The sequence below is a fragment of the Diceros bicornis genome, chromosome 16 (genome assembly GCF_020826845.1).
Source record: "Diceros bicornis minor isolate mBicDic1 chromosome 16, mDicBic1.mat.cur, whole genome shotgun sequence".
NCBI classification, from domain to species: Eukaryota; Metazoa; Chordata; class Mammalia; order Perissodactyla; family Rhinocerotidae; genus Diceros; species Diceros bicornis.
Genome location: NC_080755.1, coordinates 46,223,588 through 46,248,823, shown reverse-complemented (window position 1 = coordinate 46,248,823; position 25,236 = coordinate 46,223,588). Strand labels below are relative to the sequence as shown.

Sequence of the window (25,236 nt, the reverse complement as noted above, 5' to 3'; positions counted from 1 at the left end):
AAAAAGGGTTTGGTCTCATGTAGATGAAACTCTAATCTCTCTTTCTGTTGTAAATTCTAAAAGTGAATGAATTGTCCAAGTATAAAAGGTAGTTTTTTTAAGACAACAGAAAATATGTCACATAAAATTGGCTGATCTTTAACAAGATAAGGGTAAGACCTCATCTCTCACCAAGGTAAGACCAGACTCTGAAAGCTCTATGAGGACTTAGCCACTACTGCTTCCCCAGTGTCTGGAATACAGAAGGCAACCAATAAATATTTTTTAGAATTAATGAACTATTTGAAATTCAAGGAAGTACACTCAATTCACCTCCAGCTCTATTTCACTTGACTTCTAGAAAATTCTGAAAAGTCTGAACTGCAAAAGAGCATCCAATTGGCCTGATCTTAGGAACTCTGGGGTGAACATCAGCAAACTGGTTTGTTATTTCCGCTGCTGCCTTTTTCCTTACAGGAAAGCTGCCGTCTCTTTGATCATTAGATCAGAGCTACCAGTTTTAACCTCGGTTCAAACGATGGAAGAGCGATCTTATTTTAACAACAGTGTATGAAAAGCGATTTCATGCTGAAGAAAGAAGTTCAAAGTGATGCCAAGAATAATTCAAACAGACAGGTTAATGCTTCAAGGCACTACTAACTACTCTAACTGGATACATAGCTGCAGGCTGGATGTTGTCTATCACTTAGCTAAGTACGTTTTGCAACAACTAAAATAATAGCCTGACAACACACAGCATAAATGCTGAAGTGCAGAATGCGGGCAAACTGGTTATACCTGTACGAGATAGCCGTGTTCATTAGCATTGAAGTGCCAATGAGGGGCCCGGAGGCCATTGCTTTTTATTCTCAGGGTCCCCAGAGTCATCTGTGATCTCTGACTGTTCAAGCTGCTGCCAAAGGCCTCTTCTTCAACGCTGAGATAGTCTTTGACATTGCTCCTGTACCGGGCCCACTGGATGGCACCACCAGGGAACTCAAACACCTGAAAAGTCAGAAGCAAGTGACCATGAGCATGGAGGCCATCTCCTGAGGAACGTGAGGCCACCACGGCCTACAGAGTAAGAGGGAGCCAAAACGGAAAAGGCAATGGTGGTGAGGTGAATACTGGAGTGTCCCCCTCCAAAAAAAGGAAGACTAGATCTGCAAGACTCCGAGAATGACAACAGTGGTACATGTAGAGTTATTAGTCTAGTCCATGTTAGACATAAAAAGAGATACCTGTCTTGGCCAGAGAATAGAGGGCTTTCCATCTGTCCACCTGCACTTCTCCCCTCCAGCCAGACATAGAACTAACTACTACAGAAAATTTCTGCCTGGGGCCAACAGCACCCAACTTGCCCTCTTCTCTATCCCTCACCTCCCTTCATCCAGATGGCCCACAGCTGGGTCCTTCCAATCAAGAGAGAACAAAGCTTAGTAAACATGCAATGGAAACTTGGTTTTGAAATTGCCATTTAGAATAGACGATTCTTTTTCCTACTATGTGTGATTCATACCTTGGATTTAGGTAAATGATTAAGAAACTGGAATTTTGGATCAACAGCCTTTTGCACAATGGGAATCGTCGTTGCTCGCAGAGGCTGGGCTTCGGGTACTAAATGAACTTCTGAATGGGGCTGAGAGTTGTTAACATAAACCAAGGAGAGAATCAGTACTCCTACTGCGGTGGTAATGGTGCAGGCCAGGAGACACACCAGGAAAACACTCATCAATGACCACTGCCTCTTCTTTTCCTAGGAGAAATTAGGAAGCCATTATTCTCTACTCTTGATGCATTAGAAATATTGCCTGCTTTCTCAATTAGGTTTATTTTCCCTTTTATTTAAAAAAATGCATTTGTGGGATAAATATACTCGGGAAAATAATGCATGTGTAAATATGAGTGTAAATAAAACACACACACACACCCACCCCATATACCTTGCTGACATCCAAATAAACAAGGATAAAAATAAAAATATGAGCAACCAGGGCACAGAATAAATTACTAGAAAATTAAGTAGGCAGTGAAGTTTATACGTAAAATGCATTCCAATTCAGTCAGCCCTTATTTACCAGTTTCTTTACCTGAAAATTAAAGAGGTTATAAAAAGTATTTTCTAAGAACTTTTTAGTCTCAGAATGTACATATGCATGTTTACACGTAGAGATACTTGGCATGGGAATAAGTAACATACCAGTAAACAAGTGGCCTGACAGGTCTCAGTCTCTCCGTCCCTCCCTCCTTCATTCAAACAGCTTCATTAAACTCCCCTCCTTCCACATATTACCTACATGAGCTACTATCCCATCTACTAAGTCTGAGCACAGTATTTCCACGTATTTCTATGTTACTATTTCCCAGTTTCACATCACAAATATATGCTAAAAACAACAGAATTATTTCTGTGAGTTACAATCCACATTACTGAAAGCTGCCAAGCAAATACACACCCTAAACTTTGGACCAATTTGCCCTCATTCCTCTGACCACTAAAATGATACTCATATGCACTGACGTCAGTCTCCTGTCCCACTGCCCTCTGAGTTCTGGCCTTTCTCTCTGATAGGCAGATCTCTGATCACTCATAACTCTAACCTGGACAGTCTTAGTACTTTAACATTCTTAAAGGGTATATTTTGTATAGCATAATCATTTATCAACATATTCAGTTTAACACTGAATGAAGGCATTATATTGAACATTAAATAACTCATTAATACCATGAGCAACAATTTGTAGACAGTTGGGCTATTAAAGAGCTAAAGAAGGTGTGAGTTAAGAGTTTATGAGAAAGAAGGCAAATCAGGAAATATTCAGAGCAGGAGATGTCTGCAGAAAGTCACTTGAGAAGAGCTGGTCTAAAGAGGGCTTCTCTCCTGAGCTCTGCAGAAAGGCACTGGGGGAACTAATCTCAAGATGCAAACCCCACCTTACCATTCTGGAGATGGTGTCCATCTTCCCCACAGACAAAACATTCTGTGTTGCATCTCCATGCATTTCAAATGCTGAGTTGTCCATTGGCAAAAAGGAGCAAGCAAGTCACTGAAAAAGAAAAAGAGGGGAGAATGTAGCATTAGCAAAGGGGGAGATCCCTGAGAGAAGAATGATAATTCTTAACTAAGGGAGTACTTATATAGAGCTGAAAGTTAAGGAAATGAAATAAGGAAGCTGTCTCTTAAACTATAATCTTGACTTAAAAAAAACACACCTAGAAAGAATTCCCAAATTACAGACCAATAAAACACTTCCTTTGGTCCTCAACTCTGCCCGCTGATGATGCATACACAGGTGATAACAATAATGGCTAACAGTTATTTCCTTCTCTCACTGTTTGCCAGGTGCCGTGCTAAGTGCTTTACCTACATTACAGGATTTAATTCTGACAGCAATCCTATCAGGTTCTATGATTATTCCCATTTCATAGATTAGGGAACTGAAGTACAGAGAGGTGTGGTAATTGCCCAAAATCACACAGCTAGTTTTAGTGTCAGAGCAAACCACCCTTTATCAAAAGATTCTTCTGTGACGTTGGTTCTCGGCAGAGATTGATGGTGGGAGCTTAGTCTAATACAATCTTTTTTCACCCAAATCAGTCCTGACTTCAAATAATGTGACTGATTTTCCTTCGTGGTTTATTGAATAATTTTGTTACCTGAAAGTTAAATCTTCATTTAAAATTCATTTTGCATCATCTTTCCTGGTGATGAGTGGTGGCCTGAGTAATCTAAAAACCTCCCCCATAATTCACAAGGAGTCTCCCTTCTTTCCTTTCTACTTTCCTATCTTTATTCCTTCAATAAACATGGTTGAATGCCTACTGTATTCCAGGCTGTATGTCACTCCTGTACAGCATTAAGAGGCCTTTGGTTAGCTTATAATCTAGTAGGAGAAATGAAAAGAAAGCAAGTAATTACCAAACTAAATGTGCTGTGTTATGATAGAATTATGTACGAGGTCTTCTGAGGATATAGGAGAGTGTTTGTCTCTGAGATGGGAAGAAAAGGCAAGGCTTCTCTGAAATCATCATTTTGAGCTGAGCCTTTGAGTCCCAACATGGCTTCACTAGGTAGGCACACTTAGTCAGTTACATTCTATTCCATATTTCTGGCTTGTCTATAAGCAGCTCTGGAACAGACCATGTGGTAAAAATGTAGACCTATTCGGGTCAGGCAAGTTAGACAAGGCTGAAGGTTAATCAATGCTCAGGAGATAGGGAGCTGTGGCTTTCCCATCACATCTCATCAAATCCAAGACATACCAGTGTGTCATATCAATTTAGCCTTTTCCCAAAAGGCCTGGGATTTAAATTTATGGCATTGATTTTGAGGTAATAAAATATTTAAAATAATTATCTATGGAGTGAGTAAGGTGATTTCCTCATCTTATTATCAAAGTACCATGAAACATTTTTCCTGTTTAATTTTCCTTGTGCATTTGTTAGCTGGAATGAATTCTACATTTTAACTCTCTGAAAATGGGATACGTTTTATGATGAGTGGTCTCTAAGACTCGACGAAATACAGCATGCCACTTTTCTTCGGTCTTATCAACAAACGGTACTATATGAATCTTCAAAGCAAGTTTTACACAATTTCATGTTTTGCTGTTTCCCTTCCTTGGAAGGATGAAAACACAGCCCTCTGTCACCAGCATTATCTAAGAACTACATTTAGCAATTATTTAAACGGCAAGACAAGCAAATCACCAACCAAACCATACTAAAACTTGCTTTAGCACTGAACCGCTGCACCTGGAGGAGGTCCTTTTGATCTTTGTAGATAAGAAAACAGAGGGCCAGAGAGGCTAAGTATTCTTTCCACGGAAATGCAGTAAATCACTGGCAGAGCCAAAACACAAGTCCAGCTCCCCTACTTTCAGCCAGAGCTTTTCCTATGACTTCTCTCTATTTGCTGCAGGAGAACCTCCTATCTTTGATATATATGTCAAGAGTTCAAGGTGAATTGAAGCAGAACAGCTGAATGCAGAAATATTATCAAAATCATTTTAAGGTATGTGAACATAATTCCGTGGCGCAGCCCAGAGACTCCCAATAGTGGATATGCCAGCCATTCACATAACCCTCAGAAACTGAGCAGTTTCTGTTAGACCAGAAATGCTTGGCAGGCTGAGAAGAAAATAGGCAGAACTGTAAACTGAACCAGATTCTACAAGTAGCAGCCGAAACACCAAGCAGGTGTGAGACTTACAGGAGGAGGAGAACATTGATGACCCTGTTTAGATTTCTTTGTAACACACCTAACTACACATCTAATCACTTTTAAACAAGAACCATACTACTTGTATGTTGCGGCCAAAGACAAGCATGGGTTAACGTCTCAAAACTGGGAAGAATAATTTACAAACACATGCCCAATACTTTTGTGTTCATGTCAATGTTTAAGCTACTGTGCCTCCAATCATAAATATAAATGCCTGAAAGTATTTCCTGAGTTCTGCTTGTGCTGTCAAATATAGTACTTGCTCAATTCAAACATAATTAGGAAATACCAAAATTTTTATTCATCAGTGGCCAGGCTTATACCCAAAATATTGAACCACCTATAGGGGAGAGGGCGCTGAGCAGTCAGAACAGAAGCAGTTGGCGTGGCCACACCAATGAGCATCGGTCCTGCCAATGGCTGTAACCAGGGCACACGTTTATAGTGGAGTGGTTAGGAAGGCAAACTCTGGAGCCAGACCACTGTAGTCTGAATCCTAACTCCGCCCCGTATTAGCTGTGTGACCTGGGGCAAGTTATTTAACTTCCTTGTGCCTCAAGTTCTTCATCTATACAGTGGGGTAACAATATTGTCCTCATAAAGGTGTGAGAGGATTAAACTAGTGAATATATGTAAAGCACTCAGCACAGTGCCTGCACACAGTGAATGTCCAATAGATGTTAGCCTTGGTCCTTTTTAATAAGCACAAGTAGACTTGCTACTTTAAAATACCTATATTTTAATAAGGCATAAGGATACCCTGAATTCATAAACCACCTTTTAACCCTCCTAGTAATTCAGAGTACTACATTCTCACCCATTACCTTAAATGGTTTATAGAATTGTCCTTATTTTATACATTAGAAAATTCGAGTAAAAATACCCGCTTATATTGGGCTAATAAAATTGTAACCAAAACCCAGGTTTTCTTACTGCCATTCCAGGGAGCTTCCTATCTGGACCATATCCAAGTACTACAAGGCTGTGGCAGTATCTCTCTTACCCTTTCACCCCTTCATCTTCTTCTAATCCACCCTCACACCACTGCACATCATTTAAACCATGGTCGCTTTAATCTCCAAAATGGGAGGCACTGGGAGCAGGGCAGGAATCCTTAATATCTGTGTAACCATCAGATATCCATCAAAAATCTATTTTTTAATAAGAGAAACAGAAAATCACCATTAGAATACCACAGTGATAACTGCTGCAGGCAAGATCCCTTGATGGGTGCTAAAATTACTGGTTAAGCTGAAAACAGAATATTTGCATATTCTGAAAGTATCTCTCCCAAATATTTGATAATTACAATGGGGAAAAGAGTAACTTTACAGTGGAGAATTCTGGCAAATACCACCCTAGCCAAGGGATCAAGGTTAGCATCACCCATAATACATACTGACATCATGTACACTCTGATATGAGGCACCAAGAAGGGCAGACCACCTCCGGTCTATGGGAGCCTTCCAAGTACTGCATAACCCCAATCCAATCATGAGAAAACTTCAAACAAACCCAAGCAGAGTAATATTTTACAAGATTACTGACCTGTAATTACTGACTCCTCAAAAGTGATAAGGTCATAAAAGGCAAGGAAAGACAGGGACCATCACAGATTGGAAGTGACTAATAAAACATGACAACTAAATAGATTGGATCCTGGAACAGAAAAAATGACATTATGGGGACAACTAGTGAAATCTGAATAAGATCTGTAGTTTAGTTAATAGTACTGGGCCAGGTTTTGAAAATTGTCCTATGGTTATGTAGATTTTAACATAAAGAGAAGCTGGGAGAAAGGTGTTCAGGGAATAGCTTTGCATCTCTCAAGTCTAAAGCCTAAAATTAACTCAAAATACAAAGTAAAAAGGGAGAAAGAAAAAGAGCGAGAGAAAGGGAGGGAGGGAGGGAGGAAGGGAGGGACAGAGGAACAAGAAAAGGAGAGAAAGAAAATCCTGAAAAATATCTATCACTTCCTTCTCCTGGGTACATGACTAGTCTACATTTCCCATCATCCCTAACTGTTAGGCGTGGCCATGTGACTGAGCTTTAGTTAATGAAATACGAGGAGAAATGCTGTGTGCCATTTCCAAGCTAAGACTTTAAAAAAAGAAGGTAAGCTCCCACCGTGTCCCCTCCCCCTCTCACCAGCAGGATGCAGTGATTCCCTGGGGGGTGGCAGAGCCACTAGATAGAAAGAGCCTAGGTCCCCAATTCACTTTGTAGAGGAAACCCACCTGCCACCCAGGAATACCCATCTAAAACTCTTGCATAAGCAAGTAATAAAGTTCTGTTGTGTTGCACCATTATACATTTGGGTGGTCTATTTTGCCACAAACTAAAACAAACATATTTAACCCTCTCTAGTTCTTATTTCTACTAAGGTATGCTGCCAAGTCTATTCTTTGAAATGTTTATCTCCAACACAGGGGCTATAAATTTGGCACATGCTAAGAGCTGCTGATTGCAATATCTAACACAAGGATAAACTAAATATATATTCAGATATAACTCTTCATTAAATTACTTGAGTTTATTTTCCTGGAACATATCCAATCACAAAGGAATATTGTTTTCCTTAGAAAAACTGAGCCAACTAGATTCTTCCTTTACGCCATGCTGGTAGGGGAGAAAAGATAGTGCTTCTGTGTTCCAATAAAAACATTTCCCCAGCCTCTCCCACCTCTAAGTTGTCTGCCTTCTATACTGATCCAGGTGGAAAAGGCTGATAAGACGATGTTGGGCAATTCTTTCTGATTACTTCCTTTGAAATGTCTACCAGTAACAAGAGTGAACAATGCTCTCATTATGCAAATGTTTCCTATCTATTATTCAACTTTCAGATGACCACTAGATATCAGAGATATATGAGAATGTACTATCTACCAGATACTGGGGAGAATTACCAAAATCATAGAAGACAGAGATCCTTGTCTCAAAGACTACAATGTAATGATTCATTCCAGCTAATAAATGCACAAGGAAAATTAAACAGAAAAACACTATGTTTTATGGTACCCTCATAACAAGATGAGGAAATCACCTTACTGGTCCCATAGATAAAACTTAAACAATTATTTTAAATATTTTACCACCTTAAAATCAATGCCTTAAATTTAAATTCCAGATATTTGTGGGAAAAGGCTCAATACCTATTTCCACCACTCCTATACCCCACCGTAACCCATTCCAGACTGTTCTCAGGAAGAACTCTAACACTACAGGTGTTATGTGGGTATGGGCTTCTAAAACAAATGTCAGAGAACACCAGGAAGGAGCTCTGAACTTGTGAAGTTACGAAAATAAAAAATTCTATTCAGCTCTACATAGCAATATGATCTTGACTAGTGCCCTAACCTTGCTGTCAGTTTCCTCACGTGTATAAAATTAAGGCTAGATTAAATGACTCAAATCTTTCTAGCTCCATCCATTTGAATTATTTTGACCCTTAAGACTGTCTAGCTCTACTCATTATAATTATTTTGAGAAATATCATTAAACTGATAGCATCCCGTTTTTTCAAGATTCCATTGACATAACAATTCAAAATTCAAGATATTCAACATTCCAGCTATTTGTTTTCCAAAATAAGTGCTTCCTATGTAATTTATAATGCCAATCTAACAGCATATAGAAGAGAAGGAGAACTCCAGGAAGGCTGCTGAGCGATGAACAAAATTAGCTGATTCCAACCCCAGAAAACTTGTTACAGCTCACATGCATCCATTCAACAAATATTGATTGAGTGCCCACTACGTGCCAGGCATTGTTCTAGGTTCTTGGGATATATCAGTAAATGAAATAGACAAAAATTCTCTGCCCATGTGCAGCTTACATTCTAGTAGAAGAGTCAGAACAAATAAAAAGTGATAACTGACATACTATATTAGAAAGTGATAAGTGTTATGGGAAAAAAATAAGCAGGAGGAGGCAGGAGTGTGTGGTGTGAGAAAGAACAATTTTAATGAGGTGATCAGGATAGGCCTTGCCTGGAGTTTAGTAAAATTACCCAGAAAAGGGAGTTTTATACTAGTCTCAGCTTTACTGGTGACAAGCTATATGCCCACAGGCAATGAAAACAAATTCTTTGTGTCTTACTCTTTGGGTAAATGGGTAAAGTCATAAGCCCTTTCCAACAATCCACTTCAGAAGGTTGTGGTAAAAATTCAAAGACATGTAGCAGAAAGTGTTTAGAAAACTTCAAATTCACCATAAAATTGAAGGGATTAGGGGGCCAGCCCCGTGGCTGAGTGGTTAAAGTTCTGGGTGCTCCACTTCAGCAGCCCGGGTTTGCAGGTTCAGATCCCGGGCGCGGACCTACACCACTCACCAGCCATGCTGTGGCAGGGTCCCACATATAAAATAGAGGAAGACTGGAACAGATGTTAGCTCAGGGCTAATCTTCCTCAAGCAAAAAAAAAAGAGGAAGATTGGCAATGGATGTTAGTCCAGCATGAATCTTCCTCAGCAAAATAATAATAAAATTGAAGGGATTAGAAGTCGTCTGGTCTTCTGCCTTCAGACAGAAATAAATATACATCTAGATTTCTCACACTCCTGGCAATGCTTCTACATCACTCTTCCTTCAAATCTTCACCTATCCCATCTGCTTTCAGTCCACGCCAGAGAGATGTGTTAAGATCTATTCTTTGAATACACTTCTAGTTGTAACTTAAGAGAGTTTTTAGGTAATCTTTCTGAAAGATAATCAATCCACTCAAAGCCAGGTTACTTTTTAGACATGCCATACTTTATTTATACTTCATTTGGCTCCACACGCCTGGAACAGTGTCTTCTTTTGACACCACCTCCTGAACTTGCATGCCTCAGACTGCAACTTTTTAATAGACAAAAGCAAAAACTCACAGTGTTAAGAAAGAAGCTACCAAGTAAATGACGACATGCAAGGATCGGTCCATGGACACACTTAACCATCACAGCAAACTAACTGATCAAACGATACACATCAAGCGCTTGTTCTATACAAGCAGTGCGCTGAGAGGCTAAGAAGAATACCAGAAAACGCACCATGATTCCTACCCTCAAGAAACAAACTGAAAATTTTTCTTTTCATAGCAGTTGACCTGGGGAAAAAAATACACATACCCAAAAAAAACTCCGTACCATTCCAATGCCTTGCCAACTAATGACCCAAGTATGTGGGAAAAACCATGGGTGATGCATGAATGCAGCATCTCTGAGGCAATCATACACAGTTGCGGGAGCTTGTTTTAAACAATGTCAGTGCTAATTTGCTAACAAACACTGACATTACGACAGCCAGTCTCCCCTCTTTTGCATTCTTAGTCTGAAATAACAATCCGTAGACTTTGATCCTTTAATTCTTTTTTTTTTCTTTTAATTCACAAAGCTTTGGAAGAAAAAGTAATAAATTATTTCCTTAAAAACAACAAGCCTTTAATAGCTACAATTTCACCTTCTGTCTATGTGGGCCCTTTAAGGCCTCCAAATACAGCAAATTCCTTCTGAACACGGTTCACTGTTCTTCACCACCTACCTGCCAAGTGCCATTTCCTTGCTCCCTTCTGTCTAAACTCTCTAATACCCCCAGAATAGGTTAAGTGCTCCTACAACACATTCTCAGAACACCCTTATGTTTCATTTGAAGTTCTCACTTCAGTTATTGTAAAATTATTTGTTACATGCATGCCTCCACTGCCAGATCACAGATTACACAGAGTAGAGACATCATCATTAAAGCTTAGCATAAGGCCTGGCACCTAGTAGGCTTAAATGAATAAATGATTGACTCTTACATAATCTTTACATTCAATACAATCACATCTCTTCCCCCAAATCGTTACCACCTAGTGACCAATGCGTCCAGCCTTCATCAGTATCCCCTTATCTCACCCTTCCAGAATGTCGTTAACATAGGAGAAAATCTAAGTGGTCAATGAAATCATATACAGAACAGGTTTGGTAGAGCAACATGATGAGCTAGATAAGAAATATCAACATGAACTCATGTAGACATTTCCAGCTCTATCACTTCTATAAATAGTCCAACAACAGCTGTAGTTGCCCTCCATCCACTCTCACGTGCTTCTCTAGTGTCCAGAATTTGGTCTCCAATACCATTCTCTGCTATGAGGAACTAGGACTCCACATTCCTTCGAAAGAGGTTATGACTATGTCTTATGGCAGGAAAAAATCAGGAGGAGGTTATGACTATGTTTTATGGCAGGAAAAAATCAGGAAGAGAGTACGACTATGTCTTATGGCAGGAAAAAATCAGGAAGAGAGTACGACTATGTCTTATGGCAGGAAAAAATCAGGAGGATCTGGAACATCTTGTTGTTTCCAGAAAGCAATGTTTTCAAGAATGTCCACACAAACAAGACTTTCAAGTGCCCCACAAGCCAGATTTTGATAATTTGAGCTTCAAGTAATCATTTTATTATGGTTAATTGGAATATATTGAACCTGTAAAAGGTTCTAAGTTCATAACGATACTCAAAGCATAAAAGGTAATATAAAGTATTGATAAAGGTAGCTGTGATATAAAAGGATAAATATACTAGAATATATTCTATATTTTAATAAGTAGAAGAGTATTAATATATGGGTGACTTGTTTCTTCTAGTAATGTTATGTTTATAAATTATATAGACTTATTTCTATGTGAACACCACAGTAAACATAAGGGAACTGAGTCATCCTGGGGAAAGCAGATACTACAACCAGACTGGAAGGACTGATGAGCACCAACAGTCACATATGATAACCAGAAGGAATTGGGGCTCAGCAGTTAATTAGCACCTGTGGTTGCACAATCACCAAGTAAAAGAAGGTTCACCTCTGTGTTCCAGAGGATGGATTAGCTAAATTTCTAAAGAGAAGGGATAATTGTAGAGCCAATCTTCATGCCCTAGGGAAAAAAAACTTCTAGACAGTCCTACTACTTATAATAAAATTCTTTGATGAATGCATAAGATTTGGCGTAGCAGTTAAGTTTGCACGTTCCACTTCGGCAGCCTGGGGTTTGCTGGTTGGGATCCTGGGCGCAGACCTACTCACCACTCATCAAGCCGTGCTGAGGCGGCATCCCACACAGAAGAACTAGAAGGACCTACAACTAGGATATACAACTATGTACTGGGGCTTTAGGGAGAAAAAAGAAAAAAGAGGAAGATTGGCAACAGATGTTAGCTCAGGGCCAATCTTCTTCTTCAAAAAAAAAAATGACAATGTTTACAGCATCGAGGAGAAGTCAACCAGATCCAATCTTACAAAAAAAAAATTCAAAATAATAAGTACAATTTTTTTGTAATAGAAGTCTACTAATGAGAAAAATTGAATTATTTGGGGGAAGATAACATTTTGCTTAATTGGGATTCAAAGTTAGTGCTCCTTATCATCAAAATCAATAACAAATGTTCATCTGTTAATGCTCATCCATATGAGATTTTACATATGTCATCTTTGAAAGTCTTTTCACACAGAGAGTTACTGACAAATACTGATACCAGTCCACAAGCATATTATTTTAGTTGAGCATATTCATCATTTGTAAAGCACTTAGAGAATTCTATTAGAGTCTTCTCTTGATATTTGCCTTTTTTAGCATATCATTACATTAATAACCTCCAACTGAAGGTAAGTGGAAAGCTCTTCAATTGTACAATTAAATGGATTTTTAAATATGGAAATCTCTTTTGTACTTGCATGGAGGTCCAAAAAATGCTGCTGAAACCAGATTGAGCTTGGAAAATATACCCACTGCAAATTTGTGTAGGAGTGGAAATCTTGCTTCTTGTTTTAACATTTGAAAGCATGGGAAGTGTTTGACATTACTTATGATTCAAATAACGTTAGTTGTCATCAAAATGATTTTATCACAGTATAAAATATACATATAATTGATGTTTTGCCTTGCAATTTTAGGCTGAATTTATTAAAAATCGTTATGAAGTCTGCCTCAGAAGCTAATTTCCAAAGGCTTTCAGTATTCCATTATGGTTTAAGCTGGTGCTTCTCTTTAAGAAAAATTTCAATTTTGGTCCTAAGATCAAAAAAAATCACAATAAAACTTTACCACTGGTGAGCCATCAAATTGATGTGTGGTCGCGCAAGAGAGAAGATTCAGCTTCTATTCCTGACAAAAATTCACAAATGAAGAACAAATGAAGAGCAAATGAAGCTCACCATTGACACTACTGGTTCAGTAACACATAGTAGACTCAAATATTTTCTGCAAATCACATGCTAATGAATAATACCAAGACTTGTAAATTTGTACAACTAAGCTTTTTTTCTGCTTCACACATATTTTTATCGCTATAAGTTGTAATACTTCTTAGCAGATTCCACTTCAAGTTTACTGATAATTATTCTCAACTTCTTTGAAATAACCCCCCTTTAGTTGTAACACGCAGACTATTCATGGAGGCTAATTCTTTTGTCACTTCAAACTCAGCATTGACTTCTGGAATAAAAAACAGGAGTGTCAGTAACATCTTTTGGACTCACCAAGAGCCAAGAAAAAACACTGAAATCATTTGCCCCGATTTTTAATTGACTATTGATGTTGCTCTCAACGTTGTCAACTCTTTGGTCAACTCTTCTCCTCAAAAGTCTAAGAGTCTTAAAAATGGACACATTCCTTCAGTTGCTGCAATCAATCACAACTTAATTAACTCGCTACTAGTAGTTTTCCTTACTTGGCTAACAAATAATCCACTCAAAACTTATTGTGGCTTCAGCCTCATTTTCGTTTTTTATTTTTGTGAAGAAATTCTGCTGTGATGATTAAAAAAAAAAAATTCTAATTTGACTGTTGCTTTTCTGTGAGTTGGAAATATTGTCATGAGTGCTTAGTCTAGTAATGTTGATGTAGACTGTACTCTTTTATTATGTGTCATAAAATATTCTTTTAAATTTTACTCAACCATTTAAAAATGTAAAAAACATTCTTAGCTTGTGGACTGTACATAAAGCAGCAGCAGGCTAGATTCAACCTGTGGGCCATAGTTTTCCCACCTCTGCTCTAGAACATAGATATAATTTCTCTCCTCTCCCAGATTCAGGACCTAGGATCTTCTAAAAAATGTGTGACAAGAATCAGTGAATCACCATTTATTGGCTTCTCTTCCAGGTAGGGTGGATCCTGCTTTATTAAAAAGATGATTAATTCTACTAGATTGTTTATAATCTAGTTCCTGTAGAACCAGTGGTTGTTCACTTTTAATTAAGTCAGTAGCTTTTGGGAAACCCCTTAGTTGTCTCTAATTTCACCCCTTATTTCAACTCTGCCAAGATTAAAAACATTCCTACCTTGCCCTTTTTATTCAAGGTCAGAATTTGTGATCCTTGGACAAGACACCATTCAAATTATTGAGCCAAAGCCCTGGTTTGGGTCATTCTTGACAAGTGAGGCCTTCCAATAGCCAGAGAGGCCTTGCTACACAGTTAAGGCTAAGAGTTTGGACTTTTTCATGTGGATCTGACACTATGGGTCATGGAGAATGCTATGAAAAATCTATGCTATGAAATTTAGACATTTTTAGAACCTAGAACTGGGCCTCAGGGACTCCAGCTCCTAGTTTTATAATTCAGGACCCTATAAAGATGACTCAAAGAGGAGCCCCACTGGGCATCAGAGAATCTCTAGAATTTCAGTCATCCTGGCAGATCTTCCAGTATACTCCTTGTCTCTTATCTCTATACTTTACCCTTTCATGTCTGGGGGCTTCCCTTTGTGGCTATGGCTAAGTGGAGGCCTGACATAGTAACTGGGCCTCTCACATTGACATTCTACACATACAGACTGAAACAAGGGAGAAAACTATAAGTCACGTGCACATAGGATGTGCATGTTAGAACATCCCCTGCAAAGCTATTTTGTAGGCATGATCACCAAGTAGGAATCTGAAGCATCTAGTAATCCATGAAAAGATTAACCTAAGCAGGATCTGTTAGTTCAAAATAGAGATGTTATCAAAGTTTGTATTCCACCTTTTGTTGCCCCTTTCCACCTTGTCTCTTTCCCCATCTCACACCTTCTCTTTTCTCCCCGACTTGAAATAAGACATGTTGGGGAGGCTACGGTCACCGGTTTAGTCTACTAGCTAAACCTGCTTTAATCATATGTACGAGGAAGAGGCCTCAGGGATGAGAAGTAACAAGAATACTTCCCTTGAACCTCCACTCCCACCTAACAATGTCAAGCCTATGTCTTGCTGAAGACCCAAAGCCAATTATTAGTCTTTCAAGGACCACCCCTTTACAATGGCAAAAGCATGTGCCAAGGCTCAAACACCCTTCCATTATGAGAATGTGGAGGGTAACAAGGGAGAGACACAGCACAATGCAAGTCCATTAGTGGTCTAACAGGAACCCTGGGGTTGAAACATGCTAAAGAGAAGGAAGAGAACTGGGGTCCAAATCATAAAGCCTCAAGTCTAAAGAATATATCTGGTTTATAGAATGGAGAGAGATGCTTCTCCCTCCTCAAAACAAAATACAGTTATATTTGGTGTGGGAAGGGAGGAGAAGATAAAAAAGAGTATTTCTTAACATATTCCAGCACAGGTTTCAAGAGCTGTAACTGGAGAAAGAACGCCAGGGTATGAGCTCAAAACCAGATTAAAGGGTAGTGGGCCAATCAAGCAGTTTCTTAATCTTGTCACTGCCGAAGTAGACAGTGCCCTCTAGTGGGAAAAAATTTTCAAACAGTCCTTACTAATACTGACCTGTCTCTATTTCAACAAAACATCCATAGGCTTGGAGCTGAATGGCAACAAACAATTATAATCAACTGAAATTCTGAAAACAAGTACTGACATAACTGTATTTACCAATAATAGCTAACACTGGGCACTAACCATGTGGGAGGCTCTGCACTAAGCAAGCACTTTACAGGCATTGTAAATCCTTGCAACTGTGTGAGGCAGGTACCATTAGTTCTGCTTTATAAACTGAAACTTAAAGCTTCAACTTGCCCAAGGCACCCCAGCTAATGAGGAGGGAAAAATATGACATTTATATTTTAAACCTGCCTAAGAAATCTCAGAAAATCAGACACACACACACATGCACACACATACACTTACAGAACAAGAACTACAGAACTTGGGAAACATTTGCTACACTTTGCTCATTTTTAATAGAATATTGTTTTACCTTGCAATAATGAAACCACTAAATCTGCTTCTCAATAAAATTTTTCATAGTTCCCCTAGGTCTCTCTCAAAAAAACCTGAAGACAAATGATTTGAAGGGGTGCTGAATTATTAGTCAGGGGCATTATCATGTTCCTTCCAGCCCTGGCTGGGCCAAGTTATGCACAATATTATTCTTCTCTGTCATCAGAGCTTCTAAATCCCCTTTCAAGAGACTTATTTGTGCTTGTTTTTGTTGTCTTTCTATACTCCTGTCCAAAAATCCAAGTAAATCACTCAGTAAATCAAATAGCATCTACTACTACAACCTAAGACAAACCAATAGCCCTCTAAATATCATTATAAAAAATAAAATCTATATTCTGGAAACTTATCTTACACCAAAACATCATAGGAACCTCAGTAAAAGTAGCTCTATGTCTCTGAGCAAAAACTATATAAGGCCTGCATGCTAGCTTTCTGTCCTACCTAAAAAAATTATTAACATAATGCATTTATGCCATGATATCTAAGTACTGGAAAGAAGGAAAATGGTTGGTTTTAGTATTTGGGAAAAAGTTCCATTTGACTACAACCACAAATCAATGTAGGGACTAACAAAAAAATTAACATTCACTTTAGGCTGCATCAAAAACGTTAGTCGCCTTCCTTTTGACTACAGGATAAAACCCAACATTCTTAGCTGAGCATACCATGTGCCTCAGATGGGCTCCCAAGCCACTTTCTCAGCCTCATTCATTCAGAGAAAAAATACTTGTGTAGCACTTTGAATTACTGCTAGGCACCATTCCAGTTGTTGCGGATAAAACAAAGACCTTGCACTCAATACTAAGCAAAGAGAAATAAAGCAGGAATAAACGGCAAAAAATAATAGCACGGAGAGTGGTGGGGGTCAGGGCAGGCCTCTCTGATAAAGCATTTTGGGTAGACACCTGAAGTGAAGGAGTGAATCATGGGGTATTTGAGGAAAGACTGTCCAGACAGAGGAAACAATGCACAGGCCTGGAGGCAGAAGCATGTTTGTAGTTATTTGAGAACAGCAAGACCAATGTGGCTGAATCAGAAATCAAATGGAATGGTAGGAAATGTTCTGGTTTTTAGAAGGTGAGGAGGTGTTGGTACACCACATAGGGCTTTCAGGCTACGGTAGTAACTACTCATTTACTCTGAGATAGGAAGCCACTGGAAATTTTGAGAGGAGGTGCAACATCATCAGACATGTTTTTAAAGGATAATTCTTGCTATGGTATGGAGAATAGAATGGGGAGGCACAAGAAACAGCCTATGTCTTATTCCTAGCGCCTCCCCCAACTAGAGGTACTACTATATTAGCAGCTAGTGTTTACTGAGGTCATATGTGCCTGGCATAACTTATATCATTTAATCCTAGAAACAAAACTGCAAAGTAGCTATGACAAATGGAAAGGAAAACAAAAAAGACTGAGGCAAGGACAAGCAGCTTGTTCACAATAAAGAGCTAATAAATGGTGGAACCATAAAACAAATCTGCCCCATACTAAAGCACAACTTCTTTCCACTACAACACACAACATACCCTGTGGAGTCAATAAATTTTGTATCAGACCTTTTTACCACCCAAGTCTTTGCACATATTACCCTCTGCCTCGAATAAATACCCTTCCACCCAATTTCTTTGATGGTATTTTTCTAGATCAACTCAAGTATTCCCTCCTGAGTGAAATAATTCCTGATTTTTCCCAGGCCACTTAGCTGCTCCATCTTCTGTGCCTTTATAACAGTTGCTCCATCTTCATTTCTCTGAAATAATACTTACCCGGTTTCAGTGTAATTGTATCCATTTATATATTTCCACCACTGAGTTCCTCATGATAGAGTCATGACTCCTTATAGTCATCACCTCCCTCATCCCCACGCTCCCTTCTCAGCGCCAAGAGCCAAATAAATGCTAGTTGAAGGGAATAATAAATTATTGAAGAATCAAATGTAGAGTCCCATTCTATTCTATGCATCTTGGACATTTGGTACCACATTTAAAAAAATTAAAAACACTCACCAAAAAAAAAAAAGGATAAATATTAGGTGATGGATGTATTAACTAGATTGGGGGGATCTTTTCACAACGTGTATGTCTATCAAATCATCACAATGTACACTTTAAATAGCTTATGATTTTATTTGTCAATTATACCACAATAAACCGGAAAAAAATTAGCTACAGGTGGCAATAAGAAAAAATAAAGTAGATAGATGTTAACTAGACTTATGGTGGTGACCATTTCACAGTACACACAAATATCAAAGCATTATGTTGTACACCTGAAACGAATATGTCAATTATATCTCAATTAAAAATGAAGCGTATACTCTAGTTTCACTGTTAAGTAGGGCTCTGGATCATTTGTAAAATAAAGATAGACATTTAAACAACAACAAAGCATTGAAAGGTAGAGAGCATCCAAAAAAGTGAGACAATAATGAAGAAACATAAAACTTTGTCCAAAGAAATAATTTAGAAACTAGAAACATTTAGCCTGAAAGATGGAACAAGCATTACTTTTGTTGGTTTCAATATTAGGAAGACTGAAATGTGCACGTGAGATTGTCTTGAAAGGCAAAATTAAGAGCAATATGTGGAAGACACCAAAAAGCAAATCATGACTTAACTGAAGCAAGAATATACTACAAAACAAAGCATTCCAATTACAAGCAACTCTCCACTTCCAGAAACATTCATATAAAAGCTATGTGGTCACCTTGATGAAAAGTAATGGAGGGAATGCACCTTACTCCTATCTCTGAAATTCTGATTGCGAGTACTATTCACATAATTCCAGAATACCTATAATAGTCCCAGATTTCTAGTTCAGAACTATTTTCTTTTACAAAGTTATCAAATTCATTAGATTTTGAAAACATTGGCTCAAGGTTTCTCATTGTGTCTGCTTTCTAAATAACCTGACATTTTTGCTACGTCACCTTTATGCCCAGTTCTTGGCTTGCACAGGCTATATAATAAGTCGCAGAACATTGAGGGCAGAGGACAGGTGAACTATTTTGTATTTCCCTAATGGTATTTCCTCCCACCACAACCTTTCTAGAATCTGATCAGTTTCTGTGCCAGTTATCAATTTATAGTCTCTCGGCTCTAAATTCACTCTGAAGGGCCTCTCCCACTGCTTTCTGACAGCTGCACCATCAGTTATCACGGTGGGTATGAAGACCGCCGGTGGTGCTCTGCCCCAGTCACAATCCCAGAACGTAGAGTTTTCCTTGGCAACCTCACAGACCTGGCCCAGGCTGGGGATCACCTTCCTTCAACCTTTCCAACCCAAACACTTCATGTTCTAGGCATCCTGCCAGCACTGGGACCTCTCACTGCCTCTGCATGCCCACACACCCAGTCACCAGGGGTAGCTTCCCTGAACCTTAAAGGGTGGCTTCCTGCTTGCCTGGTGACTAAAGATCAACTCTGGTCTGGGAAAACCAGTAAACTTGTCATCCACTGGGCTGTAGTTGTCCCTTCTTCAACAAGGTGTGAACCCAAATCTTAGGCCCCTTCTTTCAAGTTTTTCCTTCCTTGGGTACTCTCTCTTGGTTCTGGGGTACCGTATAGAGTTCTCTTATATCTTATCTCTTTTGTCATAATTTAAAACTTTTTTATATTCAACTTCCCTTGTTTAAAAATCACTGTGTGGTTTCTGTTTCTAGATTGGGTCCAGACTGATAGGTTCCCAACAAGCCAGGCTCAAAGAAGCAAAACAATGAAAACCAGTCACTGCAAGTTTTCCTAGACTTAGTCCTAGATTGGTAAAATAGTTCATATATCTAATGAAATGCAAAATATATAAAAACAAAAATCTTAAAGCTTTTAGGACTCAAGAAGTTAGAAAGCTTACAGCTAAGTCATCCAAAATACACAAATGTTGATCTTATTTGATAAACAGTGGCAGCAACATCAAAAAAGAAAGAACTCTTCCATAATAGGTTTAATTTGCCTCATCTTAAAAAGGATTTGCAGAACATCACATAAATAAAGGATGTGGTCTCTCCTATTTGAGTTTACAACCTTACACAGGGAACCAGGCTTAGAATCATTATCAACACTTTAAGTTTACATGTTCCTGGTTATCCAATGTAATGTAAGAGGAACTATCATCAAGGAGATAAAACAAAATCAATCATCTAACATTTTGAAACATTTTCTCCCCTAGGAATACAATGTGGTATAAGAGGCACTATCCAAAACACAAAACAAAAAATACAATAGCTAAATGAGCGATGGGGGAAGGAGAATGGAAAGCCAGCCAACCTACCAGAGTTTGGAAGAAGGCTAGAATGTTCGGAAAAGGAAATACAAGACTCAGTCAGAGCTTTCAAGAAATAGCAGAATAAACTTTAGATAAACAGAATGAAAGAAAATTGAGTGTTTCCAGCATGGTAAATAATATGCACAAAGTTGAGAATATACATAGGAAGTTTGGGAGACTCTGAGGAAAGCAATGTAGCTACAGCAAATTCACTGAAATTATTCAGTAAGGCTACAGCAGTGGTGTACAACAGTGTTTTGCAAAGACCAGTTAGCCTGTCTTCAGTGTAAGGGCTAAAAATGAGGAGAGGAACGTTTAAGGTTGAAATAGGTATTAGGAGGCAAAGGCACTAGGCTCAGTTAAGGTAATGAAGGATGGATAGAAGTTGTTACATTTGTTACATTGTGAGAAAAGTTGTTACACAGAAGGGTCTGGTCTAGGATAAGGACAATGTAGAAGAAACTGGAAGGGTAGAAAGCTAAGAGTTTTTAAAGCTAAGGTTTTTTTTGTTCAAAAAAGGAAAATGATCTTAGCCACAGATGAGTATAAATAAGAAAGGAAGCACAGAAGTGGGAAAGGAATAATTTCAAATATCACAAGAAAAATACCTAACAATATAACTTGCTATATACAATGTGTTCAGGTTTAGACCTAGGTTTACGCCCATCACTATATGATAGGCAGTACAACTCAACACAACATATAACCATGGATGAAACATCCGATCAATACACGGAATAGAAAGATACAGTCTTTTACATTTGAAGAAACTTCAGTTGTTCAGAAATTATCAATTTTATTGGCCCTTTGCTTCTTTCATCTCCTTTCATGCTACTTGCCTTTTGGTAAGTTCACTTCTCCAAGCAAGCACTTTCATCAAATAGATTTTGAGACATAGTGAAAGGTGGGACAGGAAAAATGAAACAAAATGCAAATCTATGAGTGATTTCATGTATTCAAAACATGGGCGGGGGGGAAGAATCTTGTCATGATTTATCTTCAGGCAACATTTTGGTATAGCTATATATAACTTAATAAGACATTATCCTAAACATTAAATACAAAATAATACAAAAAAATCCATATTTATAAATTTCAACAAGAAATAATATAACAAGAGAGACGTATAACCTAAACAAACCCAGAAATCTCTATGAAGCTGAAATAAATTGTCACTGGAAAAACTGAAAGTCGAGTTCTTATTGGTAGTAAGGAAAATACAGTTAAGCTTTCAATCTTCACATACTCATCACACCTTTATCCCTCGATCTCAAATAATTTGGGGGATTAGGTTTGTTAAATTCTTTTCATATTCAATTAAAAATCTGAAATGTTTTGAGGCTGGCCAGGTGGCATAGTGGTTGGGTACACATGTTCCGCTTCAGCAGCCCGGGTTTCATGGGCTCAGATCCTAGGCATGGACCCATACACCACTTATCAAGCCATGCTGTGGCAGCATCCCACATACAAAATAGAAGATTGGTATAGATGTTAGCTCAGGGACAATCTTCCTCACCAAAAAAAAAAATTTGAAATGTTTTATTAAAATTTTCTCATTTTTCCTACTTAACATTTTTCAATATACTAAAAAGAAAGAAAAGAGTTGATAAAGCTTTATATTCATAATGCAATTTTTTAAATCTAATTGTTGTCATTATCTGCTTTTCAATTCCCAGGTCAGGGGGCCAGCCCGGTGGTGTAGTAGTTAAATTCGTGCGCTCTGCTTCGGCAGCCCTGGGTTCACTGGTTCAGATCCTGGGCGCGGACCTGTGCACCACTCATCAAGCCATGCTGAGGCGGTGTCCCACATATTGCAACTAGAAGGATATACAACTATGACATACAACTATCTACTGGGGCTTTGGGAAGAAAAAAGGAAAAAAGGAGGAAGACTGGCAACAGCTCAGGCCCAATCTTCCTCAAAAAAAAAAAAAAATTCCCCACTCAAGCAGTCTCCATACTGTTGTCTCTTCCTCTGGAAATCTCAAAATAAAAAATATTGAAATATTTAACATGTAATTAATTCAATCAATTATCTAGAGAATTTCTTGAACATTTATCATTTATATTTTTTCTTAGTTGACTCTCCTACATATTTCTTTTTTAAAAGGTTGGAATTAACCATTTTCATAAAGTTAACTTCCCTTTGGGGTAAAAGACTAAACTTCTGTATTTATTTAACACAAAAGGAAAAATACTCCTTTGGTAAGTATAATCAAGTTTCTTAAAATATTAGTTATAACATAAAATTTTAGGACAGGCTTATCTTACTTTAGTATTGAAGATATGCTCTTGCAAATGGGAGCACTAACCAAATCAGTGCTACACAGCCATTACAGCATAATCTCTTTGGAGATGTTTTCTAGGCATAGTAAATATTATGTCTGATCAACAGATAATATGTAGTTAGAATTTTATTATCTGATGTCTTTATTCTCTCTGTCTTCTTTAGAATTTGTCTAATAGTGGATTTCGTTAAGCCGGGAACACCATCAATCCAGGTCCACCTGATGTTTACCCACTTAAAATCTGCATTTTTAACAGCCAGCCATACTTGAATCATCAAAGTAATGCCTTGTTTGATTGTATGCATACTATTTGCTGTGAAGAAGACCATAGTCATAAAATAAAATGTCCATGGCAGAAATACTTCCACAGAGTAAACAAAACAAACTTACCGGCAAGTGCCTCTCAGACTGGGCAAAAAGAACAGCACAGTGACTCTAATTCACTGGCCGAGAAAGACAGGGTTCAGTCTACACTCTTTGACATGTCAGTTCTATAACAAAGGTCTCATGTAGTGCTTTAACTTTGGGGAAAAAAATTCTTTGACTCAACGTATTTAGAAGTTCCTATTTACTTAGGAAAGATGCTACCACTAGGGTAAAGTGTTAACTTGTAGTATCTGTATATATACACAGATATTCTTCAATTTCATCAGGTTTCTTTAAATATGCTCCATTAGTCATGCTTTATGACTTAATTCGTAGTTTTGTTGGTAAAGATGCTTCCTGTTTATTAGATGTTCACTTGGTAGAAACTGCAAAATTGTAGAGCTCTGTTCAGTTCCAGCTAGGGACAAACTTTAAAGACTACAAATTGCTTTAAAGAAAGTTCAATTCTTAGAAAACAGCTTTAAAACAGAGAGTTGCTTTCTGATTTTCCATATTCATTTTCTTTAAGTTTAGTTATCAAATTTCATAAAGCAATTGGCCACTGATCTCAGTTCTTACTAGTTTGAGCTAACCCCAAAACTAAAATCTGGGAAATAATCTAATATGAAAATATTAAATTCTCAAATATCCTCTCCCAAAATGTTCTGTAAATTGTCAAGTATTATCAAGATTATCTTACACAGAATCAAAGCATTAATTAAATGAGGTTCTCTTGGATTTTCACAACATAAAACATTCCTTTTGGCATCACCCCACTATTAAATTACTGTTATTTGCAAATACAACACAGCTTAAGTATTTGATTTATGAAAACTTAAAAGTAACAGACTTCCATATGGATAAGATAGACCATAACAATTTTGATATTTCTTTAAGCTCCTTAAAATGGATGCTAACTTTATCAAAAAGTCTATTTAAGAAATTTTGGGTAGAAATCAGGAAGAGTTTCTTAATGATCCAGAACCAGATGATAAAATGATAAGGATGCTGAAGAAGGTTTAAGTCCACATAAGCTTCAAGAACAGAAATTATCCATCTTTGAGTATTAGACATTTGCTGGCCTGAAGACCCAAGTCAGGCTATAGGACATAGTGTGGGTCCTTCCAGTTCACATTCTGGTATTTTGGCACAAAATGAGATTAGGTCACAAAACTCATGGACATTTTCAAGTTTGGTTTTTTAAAAAATATATAATACTTGAACCAATTACAGTATAATGTATGGCTTATAATTACTTTGTCAGTTTCAGGAATAGAAAAAAATAAACATTTTTGTTCTGTGGTGACTATTTATTGGTTAGACTGTTTTATTTTCCTCTTCACATTTTCGGTGACTGTTTTCCACTGGTATCATCAACCAGGTCTCTCAGGCGAGATAAATGGTGCAAAGCCCTTCATTAAAAAGTATAAAACATATTATAAACCAATATTAAGAACTGAATAGGCAAGGCAGACAGCAAGAAATGGTAATTACATTGTTTATTAACTTTGAAATTAGTATGAGAAATGAATTTATAGAATAATGTATCAAACTTTGAGAATTTTTCCTTATAAACCCTTCAGATCTGAATAATTGAGGGTTAAAATAATTCATCTAAAATTCTATAAACATTTACTTTAAAAAATTATATGTTTGATAGTCAAGGTTTTTTTTTTAGTTTGCCAAGTAGCCTAATAAGAAACAATAACAGATATCATTTGTATCACACAACATTTTTTTCATGTAATTTTCACAACAGCTCTGTGAAATGATACCTTTTCTTTTGCTATACTGTATATATCATTTAAAAAATAAAGTATACAATTCATTTTTGACATGTACATTCAAGATAGCCAAAATTTTAAAAATAGCACTGAAGGATCAGTTACAATTCTAAGGAAAACTCATTTTTATTGAGCATGGGGGAAACAAATGACAATTATGT

The 25,236-nt window shown here is 37.7% G+C and overlaps 1 protein-coding gene across 2 annotated transcripts in view; it reads right to left on the bottom strand.

Moving 5' to 3' along the window:
- Positions 1-25,236, bottom strand: part of C16H18orf54 (chromosome 16 C18orf54 homolog) — a 57,590-nt gene that overhangs the window by 10,390 nt on the left and 21,964 nt on the right. Inside the window, exons 2-4 of one of the 2 annotated variants that reach the window (XM_058557169.1) lie at positions 2,920-3,027; positions 1,499-1,735; positions 778-984 (exon numbers count right to left, since the gene is read on the bottom strand). In XM_058557169.1, coding sequence (XP_058413152.1) covers positions 778-984; positions 1,499-1,735; positions 2,920-3,003 — 528 coding nt within the window. In that variant the 5' untranslated portion in view covers positions 3,004-3,027. Of the gene's footprint in view, positions 1-777; positions 985-1,498; positions 1,736-2,919; positions 3,028-18,489; positions 24,704-25,236 lie in introns of those variants that run through there. The other variant, XM_058557168.1, reaches the window with a different exon arrangement.